The sequence below is a fragment of the Terrapene carolina genome, unplaced genomic scaffold (assembly GCF_002925995.2).
Source record: "Terrapene carolina triunguis isolate 2854851 unplaced genomic scaffold, T_m_triunguis-2.0 Scaffold62, whole genome shotgun sequence".
Lineage (NCBI taxonomy): Eukaryota > Metazoa > Chordata > Testudines > Emydidae > Terrapene > Terrapene triunguis.
Window position 1 is genome coordinate 19544825 of NW_020664413.1, and position 22214 is coordinate 19567038.

The window sequence follows — 22214 nt, forward strand, 5'->3', positions numbered from 1 at the left end:
CAATGCTCAGAGTAGGAAGCTGGGCCCAGCCGTGCAGGACAGGAGCTGCCGCTGCAGAGTAAGTATGCAGTGGGCTCACTCTCCAACCCCTGCCACCGCGGCGTCCCCTTCTCACCAGGTCAAGAGAAGAGTATGCTTGCCTAGTTCTCCACCCTTGGTTTCATGATTTCCGGGATGCAACTAAACCCATGAGCCCACACTAAAGACACCACTATTGTAAATCCTCATCAAAAACTGCATGGGTGAATCAAATAGAGGTTTAAAATTATCTTATCTGGAAGAAACTTTGATGGGGTAAGGAGTCAGTTAAAAAAAATGTTTGGACTAACTTTTCTGTGCATTTCCTTATTTTCAACATTTGGTGGTATTTATTTGTTTTAAATTAAAGTATAACTTTCAAATGTTGTTGTTGTAGTTTTAATGCAATCTTTTTTTGAAAGCTGTTTTTCCTGAAATCACTGACATTTCCATCTTTAACACTATATGAATTTTGCATATTAAAAAGATTAATGCTTATAACAGAAATAATTATAGTAGATTCAGTGTCATTTGGAAATAAGGCTAAGTATCCTTATAAAAAAGTTGCAACAGAGAGTAATGAAATGGTTCAAATATACAGAACCACTTGAACATGACATGTCAGAGATTCAGTCTTTGAGATTCTAGCATCTGCCTACCTAAAAAGTGCCTGAATAAGAGAAGGTTAATTACCCTATGCAGTAACTGAGGTTCTTCCAGGAGTGCCCCTGTGGGTGCTCAACTTTAGGTGATTGTAGAGCAGTGCCACTTGGTGGAATGGAGGGCCGTTGGACAGCAGTCGTGGTAGTTGATAAAACCATAAGTCCAAATAGAGCACCCGATGATGAGTGTTGCTCTGTGGCATAATGCTGTGTGAACGTATGAGCTAATTCCCAGGTTGTGGCTTTGCACAATGGGCACATTGTTGAGGAAGGTTATCGAGGCAGAGAGTGCATGTGTTTTCAGTCCCCAATGGGGGTTGTAACTGTTGATGGTGATAACATAGGTCGGTGCAGCTGGATATCCATTTAGACAGCTTTTGTTTGAATAAGGCGTCCCCCTTAGATAGTTCCGTGATGGAAAGAAATAACTTTGGTGACTTTCTGAAAGACTTTGTCCTCTCAATGTAAAATGCTAGTGCACTGTGGACATCCAGGGTATGAAGCATTACTTCTTATTTATTCTCAAGGGGCTTGGGGTAGAACGATGGGAGATAGGTGGGTTGATTCAAATGGAATGAGGAAACTACTTTAGATAAGAATTTGGGATGTGGTTTTAGGGTAACTTTGTTTTTGAAAAATATTGTGCATGAAGGGTGTGCCTTGAAGGTCCCCACTTCTCCTACTCGTTGAGTGGGAGAGCAAACCCACCTTCATCAAGAGGTGGAGAAGTGAACATGATGCTAATGATGGCTCAAAAGGACACTCAGTATGGCATCACAGCACCAGATTGAGTTCCCATAATGGAGTAGGGGCTTGTATTTTGGGGTAAAGGTTGTGAAGACTCTTGAGAAAGCGTTTAGTGGTTGGGTGGGTGAAGATCGAGAACTTGCTCACTTTGTGGTGGAATGCTGTGATTGCTACGAGGTGTACTCTGATCAAGCTCACTGAGGGCTGGTCTATACTTACCCGTTAGTTCGACGGCTGGAAATCGAACTTCCGGGTTCGATTTATCGCGTCTGGTCTGGACGCGATAAATCGATCCCGGAAGTGCTCGCCGTCGACTGCGGTACTCCAGCTCGGCGAGAGGAGTACCGCGGAGTCGACGGGGAGCCTGCCTGCCGCGTGTGGACCGCGTCTGAACCGCGGTAAGTTTGAACTAAGGTATGTCGACTTCAGCTACGTTATTCACGTTGAGGGCTGGTCTATACTTACCCATTAGTTCGACGGCTGGAAATCGAACTTCCGGGTTCGATTTATCGCGTCTGGTCTGGACGCGATAAATCGATCCCGGAAGTGCTCACTGTCGACTGCGGTACTCCAGCTCGGCGAGAGGAGTACCGCGGAGTCGACGGGGAGCCTGCCTGCCGCTTGTGGACCGCGTCTGAACCGCGGTAAGTTTGAACTAAGGTATGTCGACTTCAGCTACGTTATTCACGTAGCTGAAGTTGCGTACCTTAGATCGAATTGGGGTGTTAGTGTAGACCAGGCCTGAGAGCCTCAATTTCTTAAGTTCAAATGCCATTGCTGACATATGGCCTAACAGTTGGAGGCAGATCCTGGCTGATGTCTGTGGGCTGGCTTGCATTATAGTGATTAGGTTGACAAGAGGGATAAATCTGTGAGTGGGCAGAGAGGATGTAGCCAGAGAGTTGAGGTAGGCCCCGATGAACTCCAGTATCGGCACAGGTGTGGATGTTGATTTTTGTTGATTTATTTGTAGACCCAGCTGTGTGAAGAGAGCTAATGTCTTTGAAGTAGCTTCTAGTGCCTCTTCTCAAGTCTAGGCTTTGAATAAGCACTCATCCAGATAGGGGAATATATGACCCCTTGTCTGCTGAGGTGAGCCACTACCACAGTGAAGACTTTTGAGAATACCTGTGGAGCCGTGAACAAGTCAAAAGGGAGTACTTTGCATTGGAAATTATCTGTTCCTAGAACAAAATTGAGAAACTTTCTGTGTGAGGGAAGAATCATTATGAGGAATATTCATCCTGGAGGTCAAGGGCCGAGAAGCAGTCCCCTCGTTCTAGTGCTGGAATTATCAGTGCTAGTGTGACCATCCTGAATCATTGAGTCTTCATGAATTTGTTGAGTCTTCTTAGGTTGAAAATGGGTCTCCGTCCTCCATTTTTTTCTGGGTTAAAAAATAATGGGAGTATAAACCCTTCCCTCTTGTTGTGCAGATTCTGGTTCTATTGCGCCCAGGTGTATGAGATGGTTTACCTTCTGTCATAATAGGTGTTCATGAGAAAAGTCCCTGAGGCGAATGGGGAGGCTGGGTGTGTAGGGGAGGTCGACGTAAATTGAGTGGAATAGCCAACCTGGTTGATTTCTATTGTCTAGATTGTCTGATGTGACATTTCACCATGCTGCATGGAATGGGGTCAGATGGTCTCTGGATGGATGGATGGTGTTGGATCAGTCCAGCAATAGAAAGTGTGGGAGGTGTCTCTGGTCCTTGACCAAATCCTCAAAACTATTGTTTAGAGGGAGGTTGTTGGGATATTGAGGGCTGAGAAGGGAGTGGTCTCCATCTTGTGGGTCTCTGCCTCCACCTTTGCAGGTACTATTGTCTCTGAGGCTGGGTGTAGGGTGCAGATATTGTTCTTTGTGCTGAGTAATACTTCCCATTTCTTCTTTTGTGTAGGCGTATATATGCCCAAGGATCTCAGTGTCATCCTGGAGTCCTTCAACTTGTGTAGGGACTCAGCTGTTTTGGTTGAGAACAGTTTGGGCCTTCGAATGATATGTCCTCGACAGTAGATTGTACCTCTTCGGGAAAACCTGATAGAGGGAGCCAGGAAGCTTGTCACATGACTACGGCCATGAGAGCCTCATTTATTGGAAAAGCTATCTTGGAAGAGATTGAAGTATGGAGGATATCCAACAACTTATGTTGGGACTCCGCAACTTCTTCCAGAGATATCTCCAATGAGTCTGTGATCCTCTTAAGCAGTTCTTGGAACTGTATAAAGTCATCCCCTGTCATGGGTGGTGGGGGTATGAATTGACAGCTGATATGACTTACTGATCCGAGGTCTCCTCCAGTTCCCTGATTGCTTCTTCTGGGGATTCAGAGGGTCCAAATACTAAGGATCATGGAGACTGCCTCGACTGCTCCTTGTGTGGACTCTGAGGCTTAGGGTAGTGTTGGTGGTACACTGCCCAGGGGTCCTAGTAGGACCAGTGTGGTAGGAATGGCATTTATGATGGCAACTCTACCATCCTTGAGTTTCAGGTCTTGGGTGGTATTGATGCTGTTCTAGTAGGCCCAGTCTGGTGGCTGTCTGCATAGGCAAGGAGTTATGGGAAGAGTAGATTTCCCCTTGATCATCAGCCTCCTCCTCATTGCTGGATAAAGGAGGAGCTGACCTGGTTCGTGTTGTAAGTTGGCATGATACTGAGTGTACTGGAGTAATATCGGTACCGAGGAGTGGGGATTCTGGTGCTGACGAGACCAAAAGTTCTTTATGCTGGAGAAACTGCTGCAGTACAGAGGGCATTAGTACTCAGGAGGCTGTTGGTGGTGGTACCAATGCCTTTACCGCAGAAGTCAGTGCAGAGGGTTGTGCACTGTGCATTGTGGAGGCAAGAGGTGGTACTATAGATCGTAGCACTGCCGAGCTGCTCATCGCCACATGTCTGAGCAGCTGCTGTGTTACTGAGGCAGGGCTTGTAAGTTTCCTTTTTGTGCCTTTGTCTGAGCTCGTCCACCTAGAGTCTTTGGCTTGCATAGTATCTATGGAACTGGATGATCCTGCTGCCTCAGAGGTGGATGGTCTTGGTGCAGTTGGTACCGAGGAGGTCTGACGGGTTGGGGAATGCTTCTTTTTGGCAGCTTCCTGAGAAGGGGAGGTTGGAGACTGTTTTTTGTTTCCTTTCTGACAGAGAGATGGGTAACCTTTGTCAGATACCACTGTTGAAGACCAGTGTCCAGGAGGGGTCCATGATCCCAGACTGGACACCATGTGCAGACTTCTCCATCAGGAGGAGTTTTAGATGTAAATTCCTTGCTTTCCTGGTGCAAGCCTTCATATTATGGAAGTGGGAGCACTTTTGTGGGATGTGTGTCTCACCAAGCCAGCGGACACACTGTCCGTCAGAAACCGGGATTGAAGACCGGCAAGTGAGGCAACATTGAAAACCTGGGGAGCCAGCCATGCCCCTTTGAATAGGGTTTCTCCTATGAGGGATGGTAACTATACTATATTAAGGGATATACTAATAACTGAAATTTAAATTCCTAAGAGGAGAAAAATAAATAAATAAAGTAAGAAAGAGGTAGGGTAGTTAACTATTTAACTAACTAACTGGGTTCTAAAAACGAATACTCTGAAGATAAAAGTTAAGCTAAAGATAATACTGAGAGGCGCTGCCCATTGCTCTATCTCAAGCCAATGGCGGTAGAGAAGGAACTGAAGGGGGGTTGGTTGCACAGCACCGTGTAACCGCCAGAAACAGTGCAAGATGGGAACAGTGCCTGTGTGTCCCAAACAGGCACTGTTACTGAAATTCTCCAATTACAAGCACAAGGGCGCAGATTCTCCTAAAGTGGAGCACCCACAGGGACATTCCTTGAAAAAGAATATATATTCCTGATCTCACACTGTAGTAGTAAACATCTTTAAATTGGTCAGTGGAATGGGGGGAAAAAGATTAAAATGAATGCCTCAAAATGCTTTTTCCATTGTGGATGGAGCTCAGAGTGGTTTCTGTGTGATTTGAAAGGTGAGACAAATGAACTGTATCTAATAGAAAAGGTAGCAGAAATTTAGAAGATGACCCAGAAAAATTGACTAAGAGTTAACAATGGGAATAATCTGGACTAAATCAAAGAGCTCAAATCAAATTCTACTTTGGAATAAGCAAACAAACTCCTACTGAATTTGAAGAAAACTCAATGAGAATTATCTAATCCAATGGGAGTTCCAAGGAACTCTTTGATTTGAGTTCTACTGAATACATTTTAATCTTAATTCATTATTTTAGAAGAACTAAAAATAATTATTTTGATAAGGTGTAATTTGTACTTTGGCATGCTGTTAATTGGAACTAAATTGTGACTGCATCATAACTGTAAAGGAGATGTAATGAAATGTTTGAATTAGCTCAGCTACTGTCAAATTAGATGGTTTAGAATAGGCCATTTACAAAATATCTGAATTGGGTATTAATGAAATTATCTCAGGTGACTGATAATGTGATACACAAGCTTTCATTTCTAGCTCATTGGTTCAAAAACGGTCCATGACATGGATGTGAGAAAAAGGTGAACAACTGGAAGAATTTCTTAATGGTGAAATCTGATGAACTGTGAAACAGTCACCCAAAAGAATTGGTGAAGCACTATAGTTTGAGATATTTAAAATCAGAGTTGACAAAAATATTAGAAAAATAACTGTAAGGAACAATCCTCTAATGGCAGGTGGAAGCTCTAGGACAGCAGTTCTTAACAAGGGGTATGCATACCCTTGAGGGTATGCAGAGGTCTTCCGGGGTACATCAACTCATCTAGATATTTGCCTACTTTTACAACAGGCTACATAAAAAACACTAGCAAAGTCAGTGCAAACTAAAATGTTATACGAAGACTTGTTTATACTGCTCTAGATACTATATACAATGAAAGGTAAGTATAAAATGTATATTCCAATCAATTTATTTTATAATTATACAGTAAAAATGAGAAAGTAAGCAACTTTTCAGTAAGTCTGCTGTGACACTTCTGTAGTTTTATGTCTGATTTTGTAAGCAGGTAGGTTTTAAGTGAGGTGAAAGTTTGGAGATGCAAGATAAGTCAGATTCCAGAAAGGGGTACATTAGTCTGGAGAGGTTGAGAACCACTGCTGTAGGTAACCCAGTAGCTTTCATTTAACATCCAAGCTCCTCTAGGCAGGGGCAGGGACTGTCTTTCTATATTTATATTGCACCTAGCAAACTGGGGCCCTTATTCTCCTGATTTGGGCCTCTGAGCACTACTTCAGTGCACATAATAAATAACGCAATTATAATATTATGATGATTCTATTCCCATGGAAGAGGTGACACCATCCATTAAAAGTTATGGTCCTGACTCTCTCCTCTACCGAGGTCCAAAGTGGAAGGACAGTGGATCTCAGATCCCAGGAGCTGACATTCAGTCAATCATTTAATCTTATTTTACTTGTTTTTACACTTCCTATTAGAACGAATAAGGAACCCTATAATAGTGAAGAAGCCCTAAGTCTCAGGCTTACCAATACTAGTGCAACTTTCACCATCATTATTGATCTTCCAGCCTTCATAACAGGAGCACTTGACACTCTGTTTGTGCTGTTCACACAGTTGACTACACTTAAGATGTTTGGTACAGTAATCCACAATTTCACAGGTTTTGTTGTCTGGATTTAGATAAAGTCCTGGAGGGCAGGAACACACAATTCTTCTTCCAGGAACTACAGAACACTGGTGGCTACATCCACCATTGTTAAGCGAACATTCATCTGAAATAACAGGAAAAGAACATTAAATATTGCAAACAATATCAGCTGTATTATATTATACTTCTTAAGAGTGTCTCAGTAATAAAAGAAATTAAAAACCTTTAGTAATCACAAACTGAATTTAAATCTGGCTGAACAACTATTTGTTTGGAATACTTATACAGAAAAGTAGTGCATTCAGTTTGCACACATCTGAGGTTGCATTACTGTTACAGGATAGCAAGTTTTTAGCACTGTAGAACTACAATATAGATTATAAATTTTGACAGATTATCAAAGGTATTTTACCATTCACGCATTCACTTTGTATTTACTGGATAGTACACTTCTTTTCTGATTTACTTAATGCTACCATTCTTTGGGCTTCTTGTTTACTATTCACGTATGTGGTTTTTTTTTTTTTAAATAATTGGAAAAAAGAACAACAGAATTTCCAGACAAAAGCTACATTAAGATAGGTCAGTTTATTTAAGGTTGACAGTATATTTCAGAGTAAAATACATTACAGCGATGTTGTAATTCTCTCCAAAATAAGCATTCAGTGTCCAAATTCTGCCCTGCAGTGACACCACGAGGAAAGGAGGCGGGGAAAACACTATGTGTCTAACCTAAGCTGGAACTACAAACACTAAACTATGTTCATTGTAACTGTATAGCTATTGCATGGTGTTATTACAGGACAGAGTTAAGGTTTGTTTGGATGCCCTAACTGTACATTTCATATCTTCACATGTTTGGATTTTGTTTAAATTGGCTAAAGACTATTTAGCTCAGTGATATCCTTTTCTGTTCCTAACCAGTATACACTAAACCCAAATAAGTCTTGGAATGCATTTAGTGTCTCAGCACACTTGGCTCTGTGTCAAAATGCCTTATTTCTTCAGCAATCTGAGGCTTCAATTCCTTTTTCCTTCTGTTCCCTGAGTCTTCTGTGTCTTGAGGTTTCTTGTATTTCCTAAACCTATGCATGTAGGGTCTCTGGGATTAGGAGGCAAAGGGCATGCTTTTTCCCAACAGATTCGGAGTCTGCTCTCAGTTACATTTGTGCATCCCTGTAGTGACTATAGTGGTGTCAAAGAAGCCAGTTTGAAAGGAAATTGAGGACCTAGTTCTCCATTTTATTTTATTTTTTTAAAGAACGCTGTGAAAACAAACACTAAAGAACATTAAGGAGCTAGTCCTGCATTTCCTATAAATACTAATGTCAATGTGACTTTTGGGAGTACAGGACAGGTGCACTAATGCATTTATTTACTGGAAGTTAGATTTTCTTCTGAATCTTCTAATTTATTCATGCCTCTTAGTTATTCTGATTCACATATATCTCTAAAACTGAATTTTACATCTGCACAAAAAAAAGTGTATACAATCCAGCAGTCCTTCTATAGAAAGTTTCCCTCGTGATTTTTTTAAAGCAGTTCCCTTTCTTCTTAGGGTCCTTTTATTTTTCCAGACTTCAAGGTTCTCAATGATGGGGAAAAAAGGGGGGAAATTAATTAAAATAATACTGATAGGCCATGGTGCTGCCAATATCCTGCAATGCATATTAACACTTTAAGGCAACAGTCATAAATACCCTAATGCTAATTAGTAAATGAGTAGTAAACCGCTGTTGTCAAATAACTTATTATCATTATCTTCATCACAGAAAATCCCAAAGGGATAAGGCCTCTTTGCAGTCCAAATGCCACCCGGAACAATCTCTGCCTTGGTAGTCTGGCTATGTTTATGTCAGTTATGTCTATCACTGGCAATCTTATCGCACCACCAAAGCTCGATCTCTGTAGTGGTATTCCTTGGTACATGATTCAGAATTTGTTGATCATCTGTTCTAATAATATGTCCATACCATGGAAGCTGCTGAAACTAGTGTTGATAGAGGTGGTTGCTGGGTTTGGCTTCAAATATCCTCATTTCTGTTCCTGTCATGACACTTGATCTGGAACAGCAGATGATGATGATGAGAATTGAAAATGTAAATCCAGTGTTCTTTGGCCTTCCTCGGGACCCATGTTTTACTGCCATACAACAGAGTTGGTATAATTGTGGTTCTATAGATCCCCAGCTTTTTGGCAAGACTCACCACTGAGGCCACTGAAGCATGCCTGAAACCTGGCAGCAGCTGTTGCTATATGGGTGTCCACACCTTTCAAGCAACTTCTAGCATGGTCTATGATGATGCCCAAATATTTGACAGTTGCCACCTGCTCAATGTCCCGTCCAGACAAGTAAATAGTGAATTGGCTGTATCTAGCACTGGAGGCTGTTCGATGGAAATAGTCAGGGACTTAGTTTTATCCAGATTGATAAGGTCCAAAGTGTGTTGCTTCTTGCCCGACTAGATCAGCCATCAGCTTCAGCAATTCACCAGACTGAGTCAACAACAGAGTGTCAACAGCATATTAGAGATCTCAAAGCAGAATGGTGTTCTGCTCAAAGCCACCGACAGCTGCCTCCTCAAGCTTACCAATCAACTAATTAATGCCAATATTGACCAACGATGGGGCAGAGTGCTGCTTTGCCAAACTCCCGAGGAGATAGGAAACCATGCCGTGAAACTGCCATTGACTCAAACACAGATTTCTATTCCATTCTGTCAATGACACTACCTTTCCAGATCCCACAAACTTCCTGGTTGCCTCATCAGATCCCCCAAACTTGCTCAATGCACTGAATCGAAGGCCTAATTGAAGTCTCTAAAAAGTGCTATGCATGGTTTATTAAATTCAGCAATATGGTAAATATATGGTCCTGACTCTTATGTGGTGCTCTGGCAGCATATATGGGCCCTAAAGAGGTAACTATTGGCTGGAGGTTAATGAGAGCATCATGTGCCTTGTCTCTCAAGCCAAAGAAACTTTACTAGAGCTCATTTCCCATTAACAAGGAGTTGTACACCTGAGGATATAAAAACCTCTACTCCTGTAATCACCTCTCCTTTCCTACGTTTCAGCTCTTTCATTATTTATTATATATATTACAGTATTGCCTAGAAGCCCCAGTCACAGAGCAGGACATCATTATGCTGGGCACTGTACAAACACTGAACAAAAAGGCAGTCCCTGCCCCAAAAGTTTACACTCTAAGTAAAAAATAAGAAAGAACAGATGGATACAGAAAGACTAATGGTGGAGTACACGGAAACAATGAGATAATATTGGACAGCATGATAGAGTATGCTCTGTCAGAACAGTCCTCTTTTTACATTTCAGCTAAAGGATGAACACAGTGTATCTTAATAACATGCTATGGCAAATCTTCAGTACTGACTCAGAAGGAAGAATGGCACCTTTGGAATAATAAAAAAAACCCAAACTTGCAGCATACTAATGTGTTTCTGAAAAAAAACAAAAAACCCTCCCATCTAAGTAGTGACCTAATTCAACAGTGGTTAAGTTTGTGTGGTCTAACAGTATTATAGGCACACTTAAGTACAGGTATTCTTATATGTGTAAGAGATCTTTTCTACTGCTTATGGCTACAACCATGTACCTTGTAAGGGATGTTTTAAGAGGTTAAAAGATAGGTTCTTAGATTAGAGAACCTATGTTGTTCACCATGCTTCATTTTGGAGAGGTTTGATACAATTTCAAGCACAACATGGACATTATAATAAAATGCACAAATTACTTGTGAGAAAATTTAAATACCCTGCTAAGATAAGATTCTTTAGAAAGGAAAGATGGGAACAGAAAATATCGAGTGGTATTAGGGAAACAAAATAATTTTGAATTCTTTATAGATGTGAGTGTGCCTAAAAATAAAATACCACAAAGGTCGCCTTCATCAGATCCATCAGGACAATCTCTTCTCCCATTACAGAGCTTCTCAGGCTGTAGGCAGATGGAGGTATCATTAGCACAAGGATATTTTGGTGGTCCACACATATAGCTCTCGCAATTATCCTCATCAGACTGATCGTCACAATCAATATCTCCATCACATAGCCACGCTTTGCTAATGCATCTCCCTTGGAGAAAAGAGACAAACACAAGAAATCAGACTGAAAATAAACATAGGAAAACCTATGGTAACATTACAGAGAAATCTATTGCTGTGTTACATTTTAGCATTAATGGTCTCTCTTTCTAAATTAACCGAAATGATCTAAACAAGCTCAGCTTTGTATTTTAAGTTATCTGCATCTAAATAGGCAGCCTTAATTTCTTGACCAATGTCAAACCTAATAGGTTCTATGTTCAATAAAACTGCATGCAGGCAACTATGCAACCTAAGTAAAATATACTGATTTACAGTTTTATAGGTTGCCCAAAATTGTTGCAATGTTTCTTCTCCTGCTTTCCTCCCCATTTTCTTTTCTCTCCATTCCCACCCACCCCTAGTAAAAGCAAGGTCCCAATCTGACACTGACAAACTAGTAGCTACCATGAACAAAAGTACTCTATTAATTATATACAATATGTTTCCATATAATGCCAAACCAGTAATCATACTTTACATTTTAGCCAATGATTTTAGTTTATTATCCATGTATTGTGTGATGTTATGATTAATTAACATGTCATGATATATATAATCATTGTATGTTAAATAGAGTTAAATTGTAGGATTATAGAAGTATAAAATTGATCAGTATTTAGATTGCTAATTTATTAGATATCTAAGTCAGAAAGGCTGAAACACAAGACCTGTAGGTTGAGGCCTTCCAGATTCTAGCTTACCTAATTTAGGCTTTGGAGATAAGAAATGCTGACATAAGTTAGTGACCAAATAATAACCCAATGCCCTAAGATTATGGGAAAAGTGGTACCAAATGGTAATATTGTGAAAAATTAGCTGGAAGATTAATTTTAAATAATAAAAATGCTGTAGAGGTACATCTGTTTCCAACATGTGCCTTAACACAGGATACAAGTTGTGCGTCAATGCTAATGAGAATAAAGAGAACCTATACAACCTATAGCATTTGGGATCCCTTACATTTCTAGGGGACACAGACCAATAAGGGAAAAAAGAGGTTTGATACTTCCATGTGAAGAACATAGATATAGACAGAATCACATTATAAAAAAGGGGGTGTCCAAAGCAGGAAAATTGAGCTTCCTATGGGCGAACTCCAGCAGGAACCATCCCTGTACTGATGGTCAATCCACAAGAGAACCACCAGACTCTAACACTATCTAGGAGGATGAGAATATCTCTGTAGCTGTAACTGGATGGATATATCAAGGAGTTGTATATGCTGTGACATTCATAACTTTGTTGGTAACTGTAATAAAAATGATAAAAGATAGTAAACCTTGTTCTCATGATTGTATGTTACTGGCCTATGGTTTCATGTGTTCCTATGAGCTCTAGATCTAAGGCAAGCAGAGAGAACTCTGCTGAACTTGAGACTATAGCTGCCCGAGCCGAACCCTCGATGGGGTAACATCACTGAAATTAACTTTAAATAAAAATAAAAGCTACAAAATGAAACATTTCTACCAGATGAAACACTTTCACAATGTTTTAAATAGGCAATGCCCAACTCATTTCCTGCATTGGAAATAACTATACAAGGAAAAATATTACTCCAGTTTATGCTACACCTCTATGTTAGAAATGTTACAGTTGCAGCATTGTCTACTGATAGAGATAGGGTTTGTAACCTCTCAGAAGTATATGGGTGTGGAAGTGGAGTCACTTGGGGTAAAAACCCATATCTATACAAATCCATCCCCAAACAGATTCCCCACAATTGTTCACACACACTGACAATTGCCATCAAGCTCTGATGCCACTGTCTCCAACTATTCATCAGCACATTTCAATCTCCTTTTAATGGTGTCTATGCTAGTTAGACAAGCATTAAAACTGGTAATGTGCTTTAGAATTTTAGTTCCTTATTGAGACAATGCCACCATCCCAGGTTCCTCCTTTCTGCCAGGAAACTCCTCTCCCTCTATCCCCACCACAGGACATGGATTAGTCATGCAGAGGGACTTGCAAAGGTGATGGGAGAGGGGAGCAGGTGCCTCCCACCTCTGGCCCCTACTATTTTAAATACATCTCATTATCAGTTTGTATTTTCAGATAAAATATTTTTTAACAGTCAAAAGTTTTAACGACATAAGTGTAACAGAGCACTGGTCTGCAAGGGCAGGCAGAACATCTGTTATAGGGACATAGCTCCTTTAAGGCTGCTCATTGTTGGGAGTTGTAGTCTTCAGAAAGGGCACATAATAGAAATGGGTCAACTGACTAAATATCATGGGATTACCTGTTGGAAGCTACATAAAGAAATACTCCTGGCTCAATCTCAAGAAGATAAGGCTTGAGACAATCTCCCTGGGGATGTAACAAGAGGCCCACTCAATAATCAGGAAAGGTTACCCAGAGAGAAGGTTATGTCCTCTCCTCCCAGTTTGCTGAAAACTAGAATGGCCTTTGATGGCTGGGATCAAATGTTTTGCTCATTTTAAATCCTTTTGTGATAATAAAGCTGGCCTTGGGTAAAGGACTTTGGATTGAACTGAAGTTTGGCCATTATTTTACCTTCCTTGGTGTTTTTCTGCTCATCAACTTACAGCACAGTACAGTATGAATGTATACCATACTGTTTATTAGGCAGAGGCAAACTACTTCAGATGATATAAGAACAAATTCATACTTTCACTTAAAAATTGGATTATACTAAATCTGATATTTCTTGAGGTTTGAAAATAATTGAGCTCATGTTTTTTCTCTGATCTTCCGGGTTTTTGCCAAGACCACAACCATAAATAGTGAAATACAATGAGAGTTAGTTTTATGATTAAGGCACCAGACTGGGATTCAGGAGTTCTGGCTTCAATTTCCAGCTCTGCTACAGACTTCCTGGGTGACCTTGTGCAAATGGTAAAAGTCCACCATTTAAATGTTATGAAACTACACATAAAGCACTCATGAACATCCTATAGTAAATAGGAATAACCCCAAAATATTAAAATACCTATACATTTAAGCAATTTAACATTTACGCTTACCAATCCTGAATTACACATAAAAGAGCATGGCAAAAGGTACATGATCAAGGTGATATTTCACTGTGGGGTAACAGTATAGAGTACAAAGAATTAGGAGTTGGATCTTGAAGATGCTGAGCACTTTTGAAAGGTGCTGAACACCTCCAATTCCTATTGATGTTAATGGAAGTTCAGGGTGCTGAGCACCTCATAGCAATGCTCAGCATCTTCTAAGATGGAGGCCAAAGCACAGCCATCATTCCACTGACAATAAAGGGAGCTGTAATCCTTATTCCTTCCAAACTGAAAAAAATGAACAACTTTGTTTCTACCTACTCACTTACAGTTACACAAGTAAATAATAAATAAGATAGAGCAACCAGGAAACATAGTTGTATGCATAAACTTAAATACGTACATTCAATCAAAAGTGCTTCTAGAGAACTTCCATCTTCATCTTTACCTTGAAAAGAACACTGGAATTTAAATACCACCACAAAGACAGCAGCAGCAAAGAAAATAATGGAAAATGTTTGTGCTATGAAAATTGGCCATATCCCAAAGTAAATTGATGTTGATTCCAGTACAGCCTCTAACCTCTACTTCAATCTGTTTTATAGATACAACCGCTTACAGAACAAATCTGTTTACTTGACTTCTTTTCATGTTAATGAAAAGAAGATATATTCTATAACACAGGATTCCTCTTCAACTGTGATAGGTCTGACATATCTTATTAAATAAAAGAATATACTTATGTGAACAAATTAATTTTGTCCAGATTTAAATGAGGCACATAATGAAGTATTTATGCCTATATTGATATCATTATTTCAAATTATTGCCCTTGCATGAGACATACATTTTTTTATTTTCCAGACACCTTTTCTAGTATAAGAGCTGCATCAATTTATATGCATATATCTATTGTTTTCCATCTCTCTTATACACATGAAGATAGATGTATTGTCTGTAATGTACTCAGTAAAAAGCTCTCAAATAATAGGCATAGGTATGTGGGAAAGCTTGATCCAAATGCATTCTCTAGTGGTTTTGATTGTCTATGAGAATTAGCAATTCTAAACAGAAACTTAACATTTACATACTGTTCAGTCTATCAGGATGGGGAGCATAGGAAGCCTTTGGTTGTATTGTCTACTGAACTGCAAGACTAGAAGAAAACTGTCATATCTAAAACACTGGTGTCTTCCCATTCTGCACTGGAGGTTCCCATTGAAATTAGGAAGTGTTTTCTCCCCCAGCTTCTTCAGGAGCAGGCTTTAATCAATGACTGCACTGGGTGATCTTCTTTGTTTGTTTCAATACAGTCATTTTAAGCTACTTCATTTCAAGGAGGGTGGGAGGAGAAAGCAATATTGTTATTTAAAGGTTTTCCCAAAAGTAATAATTTGTTTACAGACATCAAGTGTGCGTCTTGGCTATTAGAGCAGGAGAGTCCATTTCAATTCCCAAATGGGATAACTATTATTGCAGATCGCAGAAAGAACAATGTGTTCTATATCACCATCTAAAAGATTGTGCCCCAGTCTGACTGGGGTGTTTGGATGCTTGTACTACTGTAGTATAAATAATAATTACACACAAAAATATTTATTAAAAATGTTATGGTTGAGAAGTTAGGAAATGCCAGAATGAAGGTTGCCTGGTCAACTTTACTTCAGCCTCATTTACTCACATCATCACATACTATTTTTCTCCCCAATGTTTCAAGTTGGGTACTCAAAGGAAATCACCATTAAGAGCCAGCAGCACTTGACTTTGTAATGTTGACATTTTTTTAACTTAAAAAAAAAAGCCAACAGAAAAAAAATGGTGTGAAACCATATTGAGACGCACATGGGTCATTACCAGGTTGGGTATCTTTAGGCCATCTGCACAGACCTCTGCCACTTAAGCTAACAGAGTAACTGGTAGCAGTAGTAGGCTGTTATTCTCTATGTGGATCAGCCACTAGAAAGGGATGAGACACACTCTTTGGAAGTGAATTTCCTAGATATTTACTAACTCTCAGAGGAACATTGAAATTCAGCAACTTAGGGCTCAATTCCCGGTTCTGGAAAGGATTGCTCTAGTGGTCACAGACCTCTGACCCCATCCCTCCAACCTGTCCTTGTCCCAGTAGTAGCCTTTTCCCAACTCTCATCCCTGATTCCTCACCCCAGTATTCTCCCCACCCCAGCCTAGCACTGTCCTAGGCCCAGTCTCCTTGCCAGTGTCTTCCTTCAGGCTCCAACCTCAGTTCCCACATTACCAGTCTCCTCTCTACCTCTGAAGCTCCTTACCCAGCCAGTCCAGTTTCCCAGCTGTCCCCATTTCTACCTCCCAGTGCCAGTATCTTTCCCCAGGCAGTTCCTGTCTCACCCTCTGAAGTACCTGTCCCAACCTATTTTCTCTGCTGCCCCTTCCTCCCCACCTCCAGCTCTTGTCTCCTCTGCATTCTGATCAGGATGCTTCCGCTCTCTCTCACTCTCCTCATATTATATATAATGGCATCAAGAGCGACAGTGTTCCTGCTATCAGTTCATGGGCCAGACACTACAGCATTTGGGAGAAGCTATTGAAGGGAAAGTCCTGCTCAGCCCCTGAGGTACAACATGCCTTGTACAAACAATAGATAGTTTGGATGAATTTCAACAAGGAAAGCAAAAGGCATGATGATAAATGAAAGACTAGTAAAGCTTACATTTGAAATAAATGGATGACCTGTGAAAGTTTGGGAAATATATGACCCCAAAGTGATTTTTTTAAGTTTAGAGGTCTACAAGGTGATTAACTAAGGAGAAAACTGAAGGGGAAAAACCCAAAGAAAACAATAGCACTTCTAAATGGGATATTTGTGTTTTAAGACTACTGAACGTTTTTTTTAAAAGGGTATATAACTGCATGACCAGTAACAACAGGCCTTATCCTGTTCCCAAAGTCAATGTCAAAAACCCCTTACGATCATTGGCAGCAGGATTGAAACCAACACTCTGAAACAGTTACATATGTTAAGTGAGAGCATTCAAATGTCATGATTCATAATGTAAACTGCTCAGATCCCACCCTGGGTACAACACTATACAAATGGCTAAATGCATAAGGTGGGATGACAAATGTTGCACTGAGGAAATTACACACTATTAGAGACAGGAACTGGATTTGATGGACCAGTGATCTGATCTGGCATGGCATGTCTTATGCTTCCTCTATTAGTACAGTAACTCCTCGCTTAACGTTGTAGTTATGTTCCTGAAAAATGCGACTTCAAGTGAAATAATGTTAAGCAAATCCAATTTCACTATAAGAATTAATGTATATATGGGGGGTTAGGTTCCCGGGAATTTTTTTTTTCACCAGACAAAAGATTATATTATATATATGTATACACAATATAAGTTTTAAATAAACAATTTAATACTGTACACAGCAATGATGATTGTGAAGCTTGGTTGAGGTGGCGGAGTCAGCAGGTGGCATATTTCCCAGGGAATGCCTTCCTGCTAAATGATGAACTAGAACTTGACTGAGCCCTCAAGGGTTAACATATTGTTGTTAATGTAGCCTCGTACTCTACAAAGCAGCATGAATGGAGGGAGGGGAGACAGCATGGCAGACAGAAACAGAGACACACATCCTGTGTGTGTGAGAAAGAGACACGCGCATTGCTCCTTTAAGTATGCTGAACCACTCTAAGTAGATTGCCTTTTTAAGTAGGCCAGGAAGTTGAGACAGCAGCTGCTGCCAGCACGCTCCCTCCATCCTGAGCCCTGTCATTTCCCTCCCCCCCCTCGCCCCGCCGCTCTATGGAAATGAGGTAAGCAGGGGGCAGGAGCAGAGGGGAGGGGGACACCCTGATATTAGCCCCCGTCTTTTCCCCCCGCACACCCCCTCACAGCAAGCAGGAGACTCCCAGAAGCAGCTCCAAGGCAGAGGGCAGGTGCAGCACATGCCAATGGGGGGGAGGTACAGCTGAACTGCTGGCAATTGATAGCCTGCTGGGCGGCTGCCGCACAGGAAACTTAGGGGAGCAGGGAGCTGATGAGGGGCTGCCGGTCCACCCTGGTTCCAAGCCCCCACAGCTAGCTGCAATGGGCTGCTCTTTCTGCAAGCAGTGGACAAAGCAGGCAGCTGCCAAACAACGTTATAAGACAGCACTGTGCAACTTTAAATGTGCCTATTCTCTAACTGATCAGCAACGTAACAATGAAACAACATTAACCTGGACGACTAAATGAGGAGTTACTGTATCTCCCTTTTTAACCTCATTTTGAGATGTAACAGCTAAAGTTTCCAATAACAAATAACAGTTTTTATTTATTTCACATAGTTGTATTCCTTATTAGTCACTAAGAGCAACATTTTAATTATTTTGTTGAGATGACATACTGGTAATTAACTTTTTTTTAAATACATTTAAGATCTGATTTCTGTACATAGTTCAAAAAGCCAAATGGTGGTAAATTTGAACACATTTCAAAGAAAACCTAAGAGGGATTACATATCAATCTGAATCTCTGCCCAACATTATGCTGCAGCTCCAGATTAAATATAATCCAGTATCTATACAACATTAAAAATGCTTTTGAATGGGATTGGATGTGAACAGACTATTACACTACCCCTATTCAGATGTTACAAATATCTTAAAGACTGGATATTAAAATGCTAAGTAAAATATCTATTTGCTAACTATCTCTGGGTTTATCATTTGCTTTAAAGATATATTGTATTCCCAAATTAAGAAAACTTGTAATAGCAGCTTTGAAATGGATTCCATAAAGATAGATACAATGATGATTTACTTCTTTAATTGAACTATTCCTGAGAAAAATGCTCTATGTCAGGTTTTGTTTTGTTTCAAAGTATCTTTAAACATTAGATAAATGACAAACATGCTTTAACAATTCAGCTACATTATTGCTTAAATAAATTTATATAATCATAAATTATACCTCCGAGGTAGCAAAAAGATGTGCAAAATTTATTGTAAGGGCTCTATAAATTGTAAATCAACATGTTTTAATAGCATGCTTTAATGGTTATATTTACCAATGAGGCTGCATCTTTCTTTAGAAAATAACTGAAATTCAAATAGAAAAGTTTATTTAAATCATGATTTAAAATTGTCTTGATTTAAATCAATCCACCCTGATTTTAATATGTTTTCCTTACATGCTATAGTTTCAATTCTGTGTCACTGTCAATCTATTTTCCTTATTCTATTTTACAAAATTTGCATGTAGTTAGATGGGAAATGCAAGCAAAAGCATGGACTGTGAACTAGAATTACATTTAACTTTTTACTCTGATGCACACACACACCAAATTCATCTGTTTAATACACTTGCTGCTTATGTAATTTTGAAAGCCATTAATTTTATACCATGACTAAAAATAAGCCAAAGAAAGCATATCAGTGCTTTCTCCTGGCAAGCATCAGCTCTGCACTACTAGACAAAAAGTATGTACTGTATTATTATTTGTAGTATTTTAGAGCTAATGGAAGAGTCATACCTCAAACACCCTTCTAAATTCCCTAGTGGATATCCATTATTGGAATCAAGCTACTTAGGAAGCTCTTACTTCCCTGAGGCAAATCTTTGGAGGTTCCCCCAGCACTATGAATAATCCACTTAAATTGGCTGAACTGCCTCTTTATTGTTGCTTGTTTGAAGACTTTACAGCCACATTAGTATGATTACTAATTTCACAGTAAAACACCTATTTATGGAGTTTATAATTTGGTCAGAAGTAGTAGTTCCAGGATAAAATAATTTAAATTACTGTATGTGGTATTATGTCACATAGAAAAAATGTGAAGAAATGTAGCACCTTTTCTGTCAAATACAAACCATGACTGTATTGTCCCCTCTCCTGCCTAAAGCTTACTTCCCCCCTAAAATCCTTCCCCCCATGAGATCTTTTTGAACCCCTGCTTTATCATCTCTGTCTCACTGTCCTGTTTGGGAATTTTCCACTCTCCACTTCACCAGCCCTGTGCACAGTCACACAGGTTTTCTAACTCTGGAAGCATCCTGAGCATACCTATTGTACAGTCAGAGCAGAACTGTTAAATTTAATGACCTTTCATTATCCCTAGACTGATGGTTACTGTGCTAAAGGCAATGTTAGCAAATGGTGAATTCCAAATTCACAGAGACATTCAAACTATACAGTATTTTATAATAACTTCATACACATCATCTAGAATTCATAAATTGTACAGACTCCCAAATCAGAGTTACATCATACCCACAGATTAAAAGATGTAAAGTCACTGTGAATTACTGTATAACTTTTGTTATTGTTTGAAATGCCTTCTTGTAAAACGGAAGTGCCTGCCAGCAATGGGCTCAAATACCACTTACAGCCTTGTCTGCTTTCAGCATTTTATTTAACATGCTTAATTGTGGCCAGCAGGCATGTTTAAGACATGTTGCATCTCCCAACACCCCATGGCCATGTAGTTTCCACAGTGTTTTCTTGCTCACAGCATTTTAATCTTTTATTTAGAGCATTTAATTGGCAGCAACAGAAGTAATAAAATATCTCAATTAAGCTATTTCAATAGAATGTTAACATTTCAAAACAGACAGTGCTGTGGGAAAAGATACCGAAACCTATAATCAGGTTCTTTGAGTGGAATGGCGGACTGTATTATTCCCAGTCCTCCATTTCCAACATAACCAAACAGTTCTGTGACTAATAATAAGCATATACTCCACTTAATCATAGCCTATTCTTCTCTGCCAATTCAGTCAATATATCTGAGATCAGTCCCCAGAAACCACAGTTAAAACAGACTAGCAGATTTAGTAACCAAAAACAAAAAATCATCCTCTGGAACAGTAACACAGATAGTTCAGGATTAAGGATCTGCTAAAAAAGAATGAAAATGCTAGGCGCAGTGCTGAGTAATGCAAAGTATGCAGGCACATCAGCCCCCCACAGGAGCAGGGCCGGCTCCAGGCACCAGCTTACCAAGCAGGTGCTTGGGGCAGCCACTTCGGAGAGGGGCGGCATGTGCAGCTATTCGGCGGCAATTCGGCGGACGGTCCCTCACTCCCGCTCGGAGTGAAGGACCTCCCGCTGAATTGCCGCCGCAGATCCAGAGGGGGCGCGCGGCTTTTTTTTTTTCTTTTTTTTTTTGGCTGCTTGGGGCGGCCAAAACCCTGGAGCCGGCCCTGCACAGGAGCACATCCTACCTCTGAGATACCCCTTAAGATTCCTCTGTTGCTCCTGGTTGGGCTGAGGGCAGTAGGTTACTATAGCCCCTAACAGGATGAAGTAATAATTCTTCCTGAGTGACCAGCCAGCAACGCTGCATGGAACAAGGAGAGTGATGAATGTGTGAGCCACTGCTCTGACCCTCCGCACCCAGTTCCTTAGAAGGAAGAGCATCTTAGGCACAGTCCCATCTTTCTCCACAGTGCCCAAAGTCATTATCTAGGCAGCACTAATGGAGCCATGCAGGGAAGTGTGTTGAGGCCTTTAACAGAACTACTCACATACTTAAGCAATTGAATGTCTCTGCAGGATTGACGCTTTTCTGTGTACGTTGTAGCCCTTTCGCTAGCCCTTCACCATTTAGTTTTGTTTGTTGATTTTAGTTTTGTTGGTTTGAACTTCTTAAATTGTAACTTCTTCAGAATAGGGACGGTGTATTCCTACTATATATGTCCGTATAGCATGTAGCACATTGTGGACACTACTGTCGTACAAATAATAAAGTTTTATTTTAAATGGCCTTGAGAAAGACAAACAATTGAATCGGAGCAAACAATAATAATGTACCTGTATTCTTGCAGGAAAACTTGGTTCTCTCATCACACAAGCGTATAGTTCCATTACAGCCCTTTTCATCGCTGCCATCTTCACAATCCTTTTCTCCATCACAGCGCCACAACACAGGAACACAATTCCCATCAGGGTTACACTGAAATTCTTTCTCATTGCATCCTCCAGGAGAGGGAGTTTCTTAGATAAAATAATCAAGAGACAAGATTAACTATATCGAATAGCTTGTTCACAATGTTTGTTTTTTTCTACCACCAGGTATATATGAAGAAACTAGTTTATATAAACAGAGCAGTACAGCTGTC

At 40.2% G+C, this 22214-nt stretch overlaps 1 protein-coding gene across 1 annotated transcript in view; it reads right to left on the reverse strand.

Annotated features, from left to right (window-relative positions):
* The window catches only part of LRP1B (LDL receptor related protein 1B), a 1279381-nt gene that overhangs the window by 452815 nt on the left and 804352 nt on the right, over window positions 1-22214 (reverse strand). The window contains exons 21-24 of the mRNA XM_026647738.1: window positions 21907-22089; window positions 14528-14572; window positions 10932-11132; window positions 6917-7162 (exon numbers count right to left, since the gene is read on the reverse strand). Coding sequence (XP_026503523.1) covers window positions 6917-7162; window positions 10932-11132; window positions 14528-14572; window positions 21907-22089 — 675 coding nt within the window. The remainder of the gene's footprint in view (window positions 1-6916; window positions 7163-10931; window positions 11133-14527; window positions 14573-21906; window positions 22090-22214) is intronic.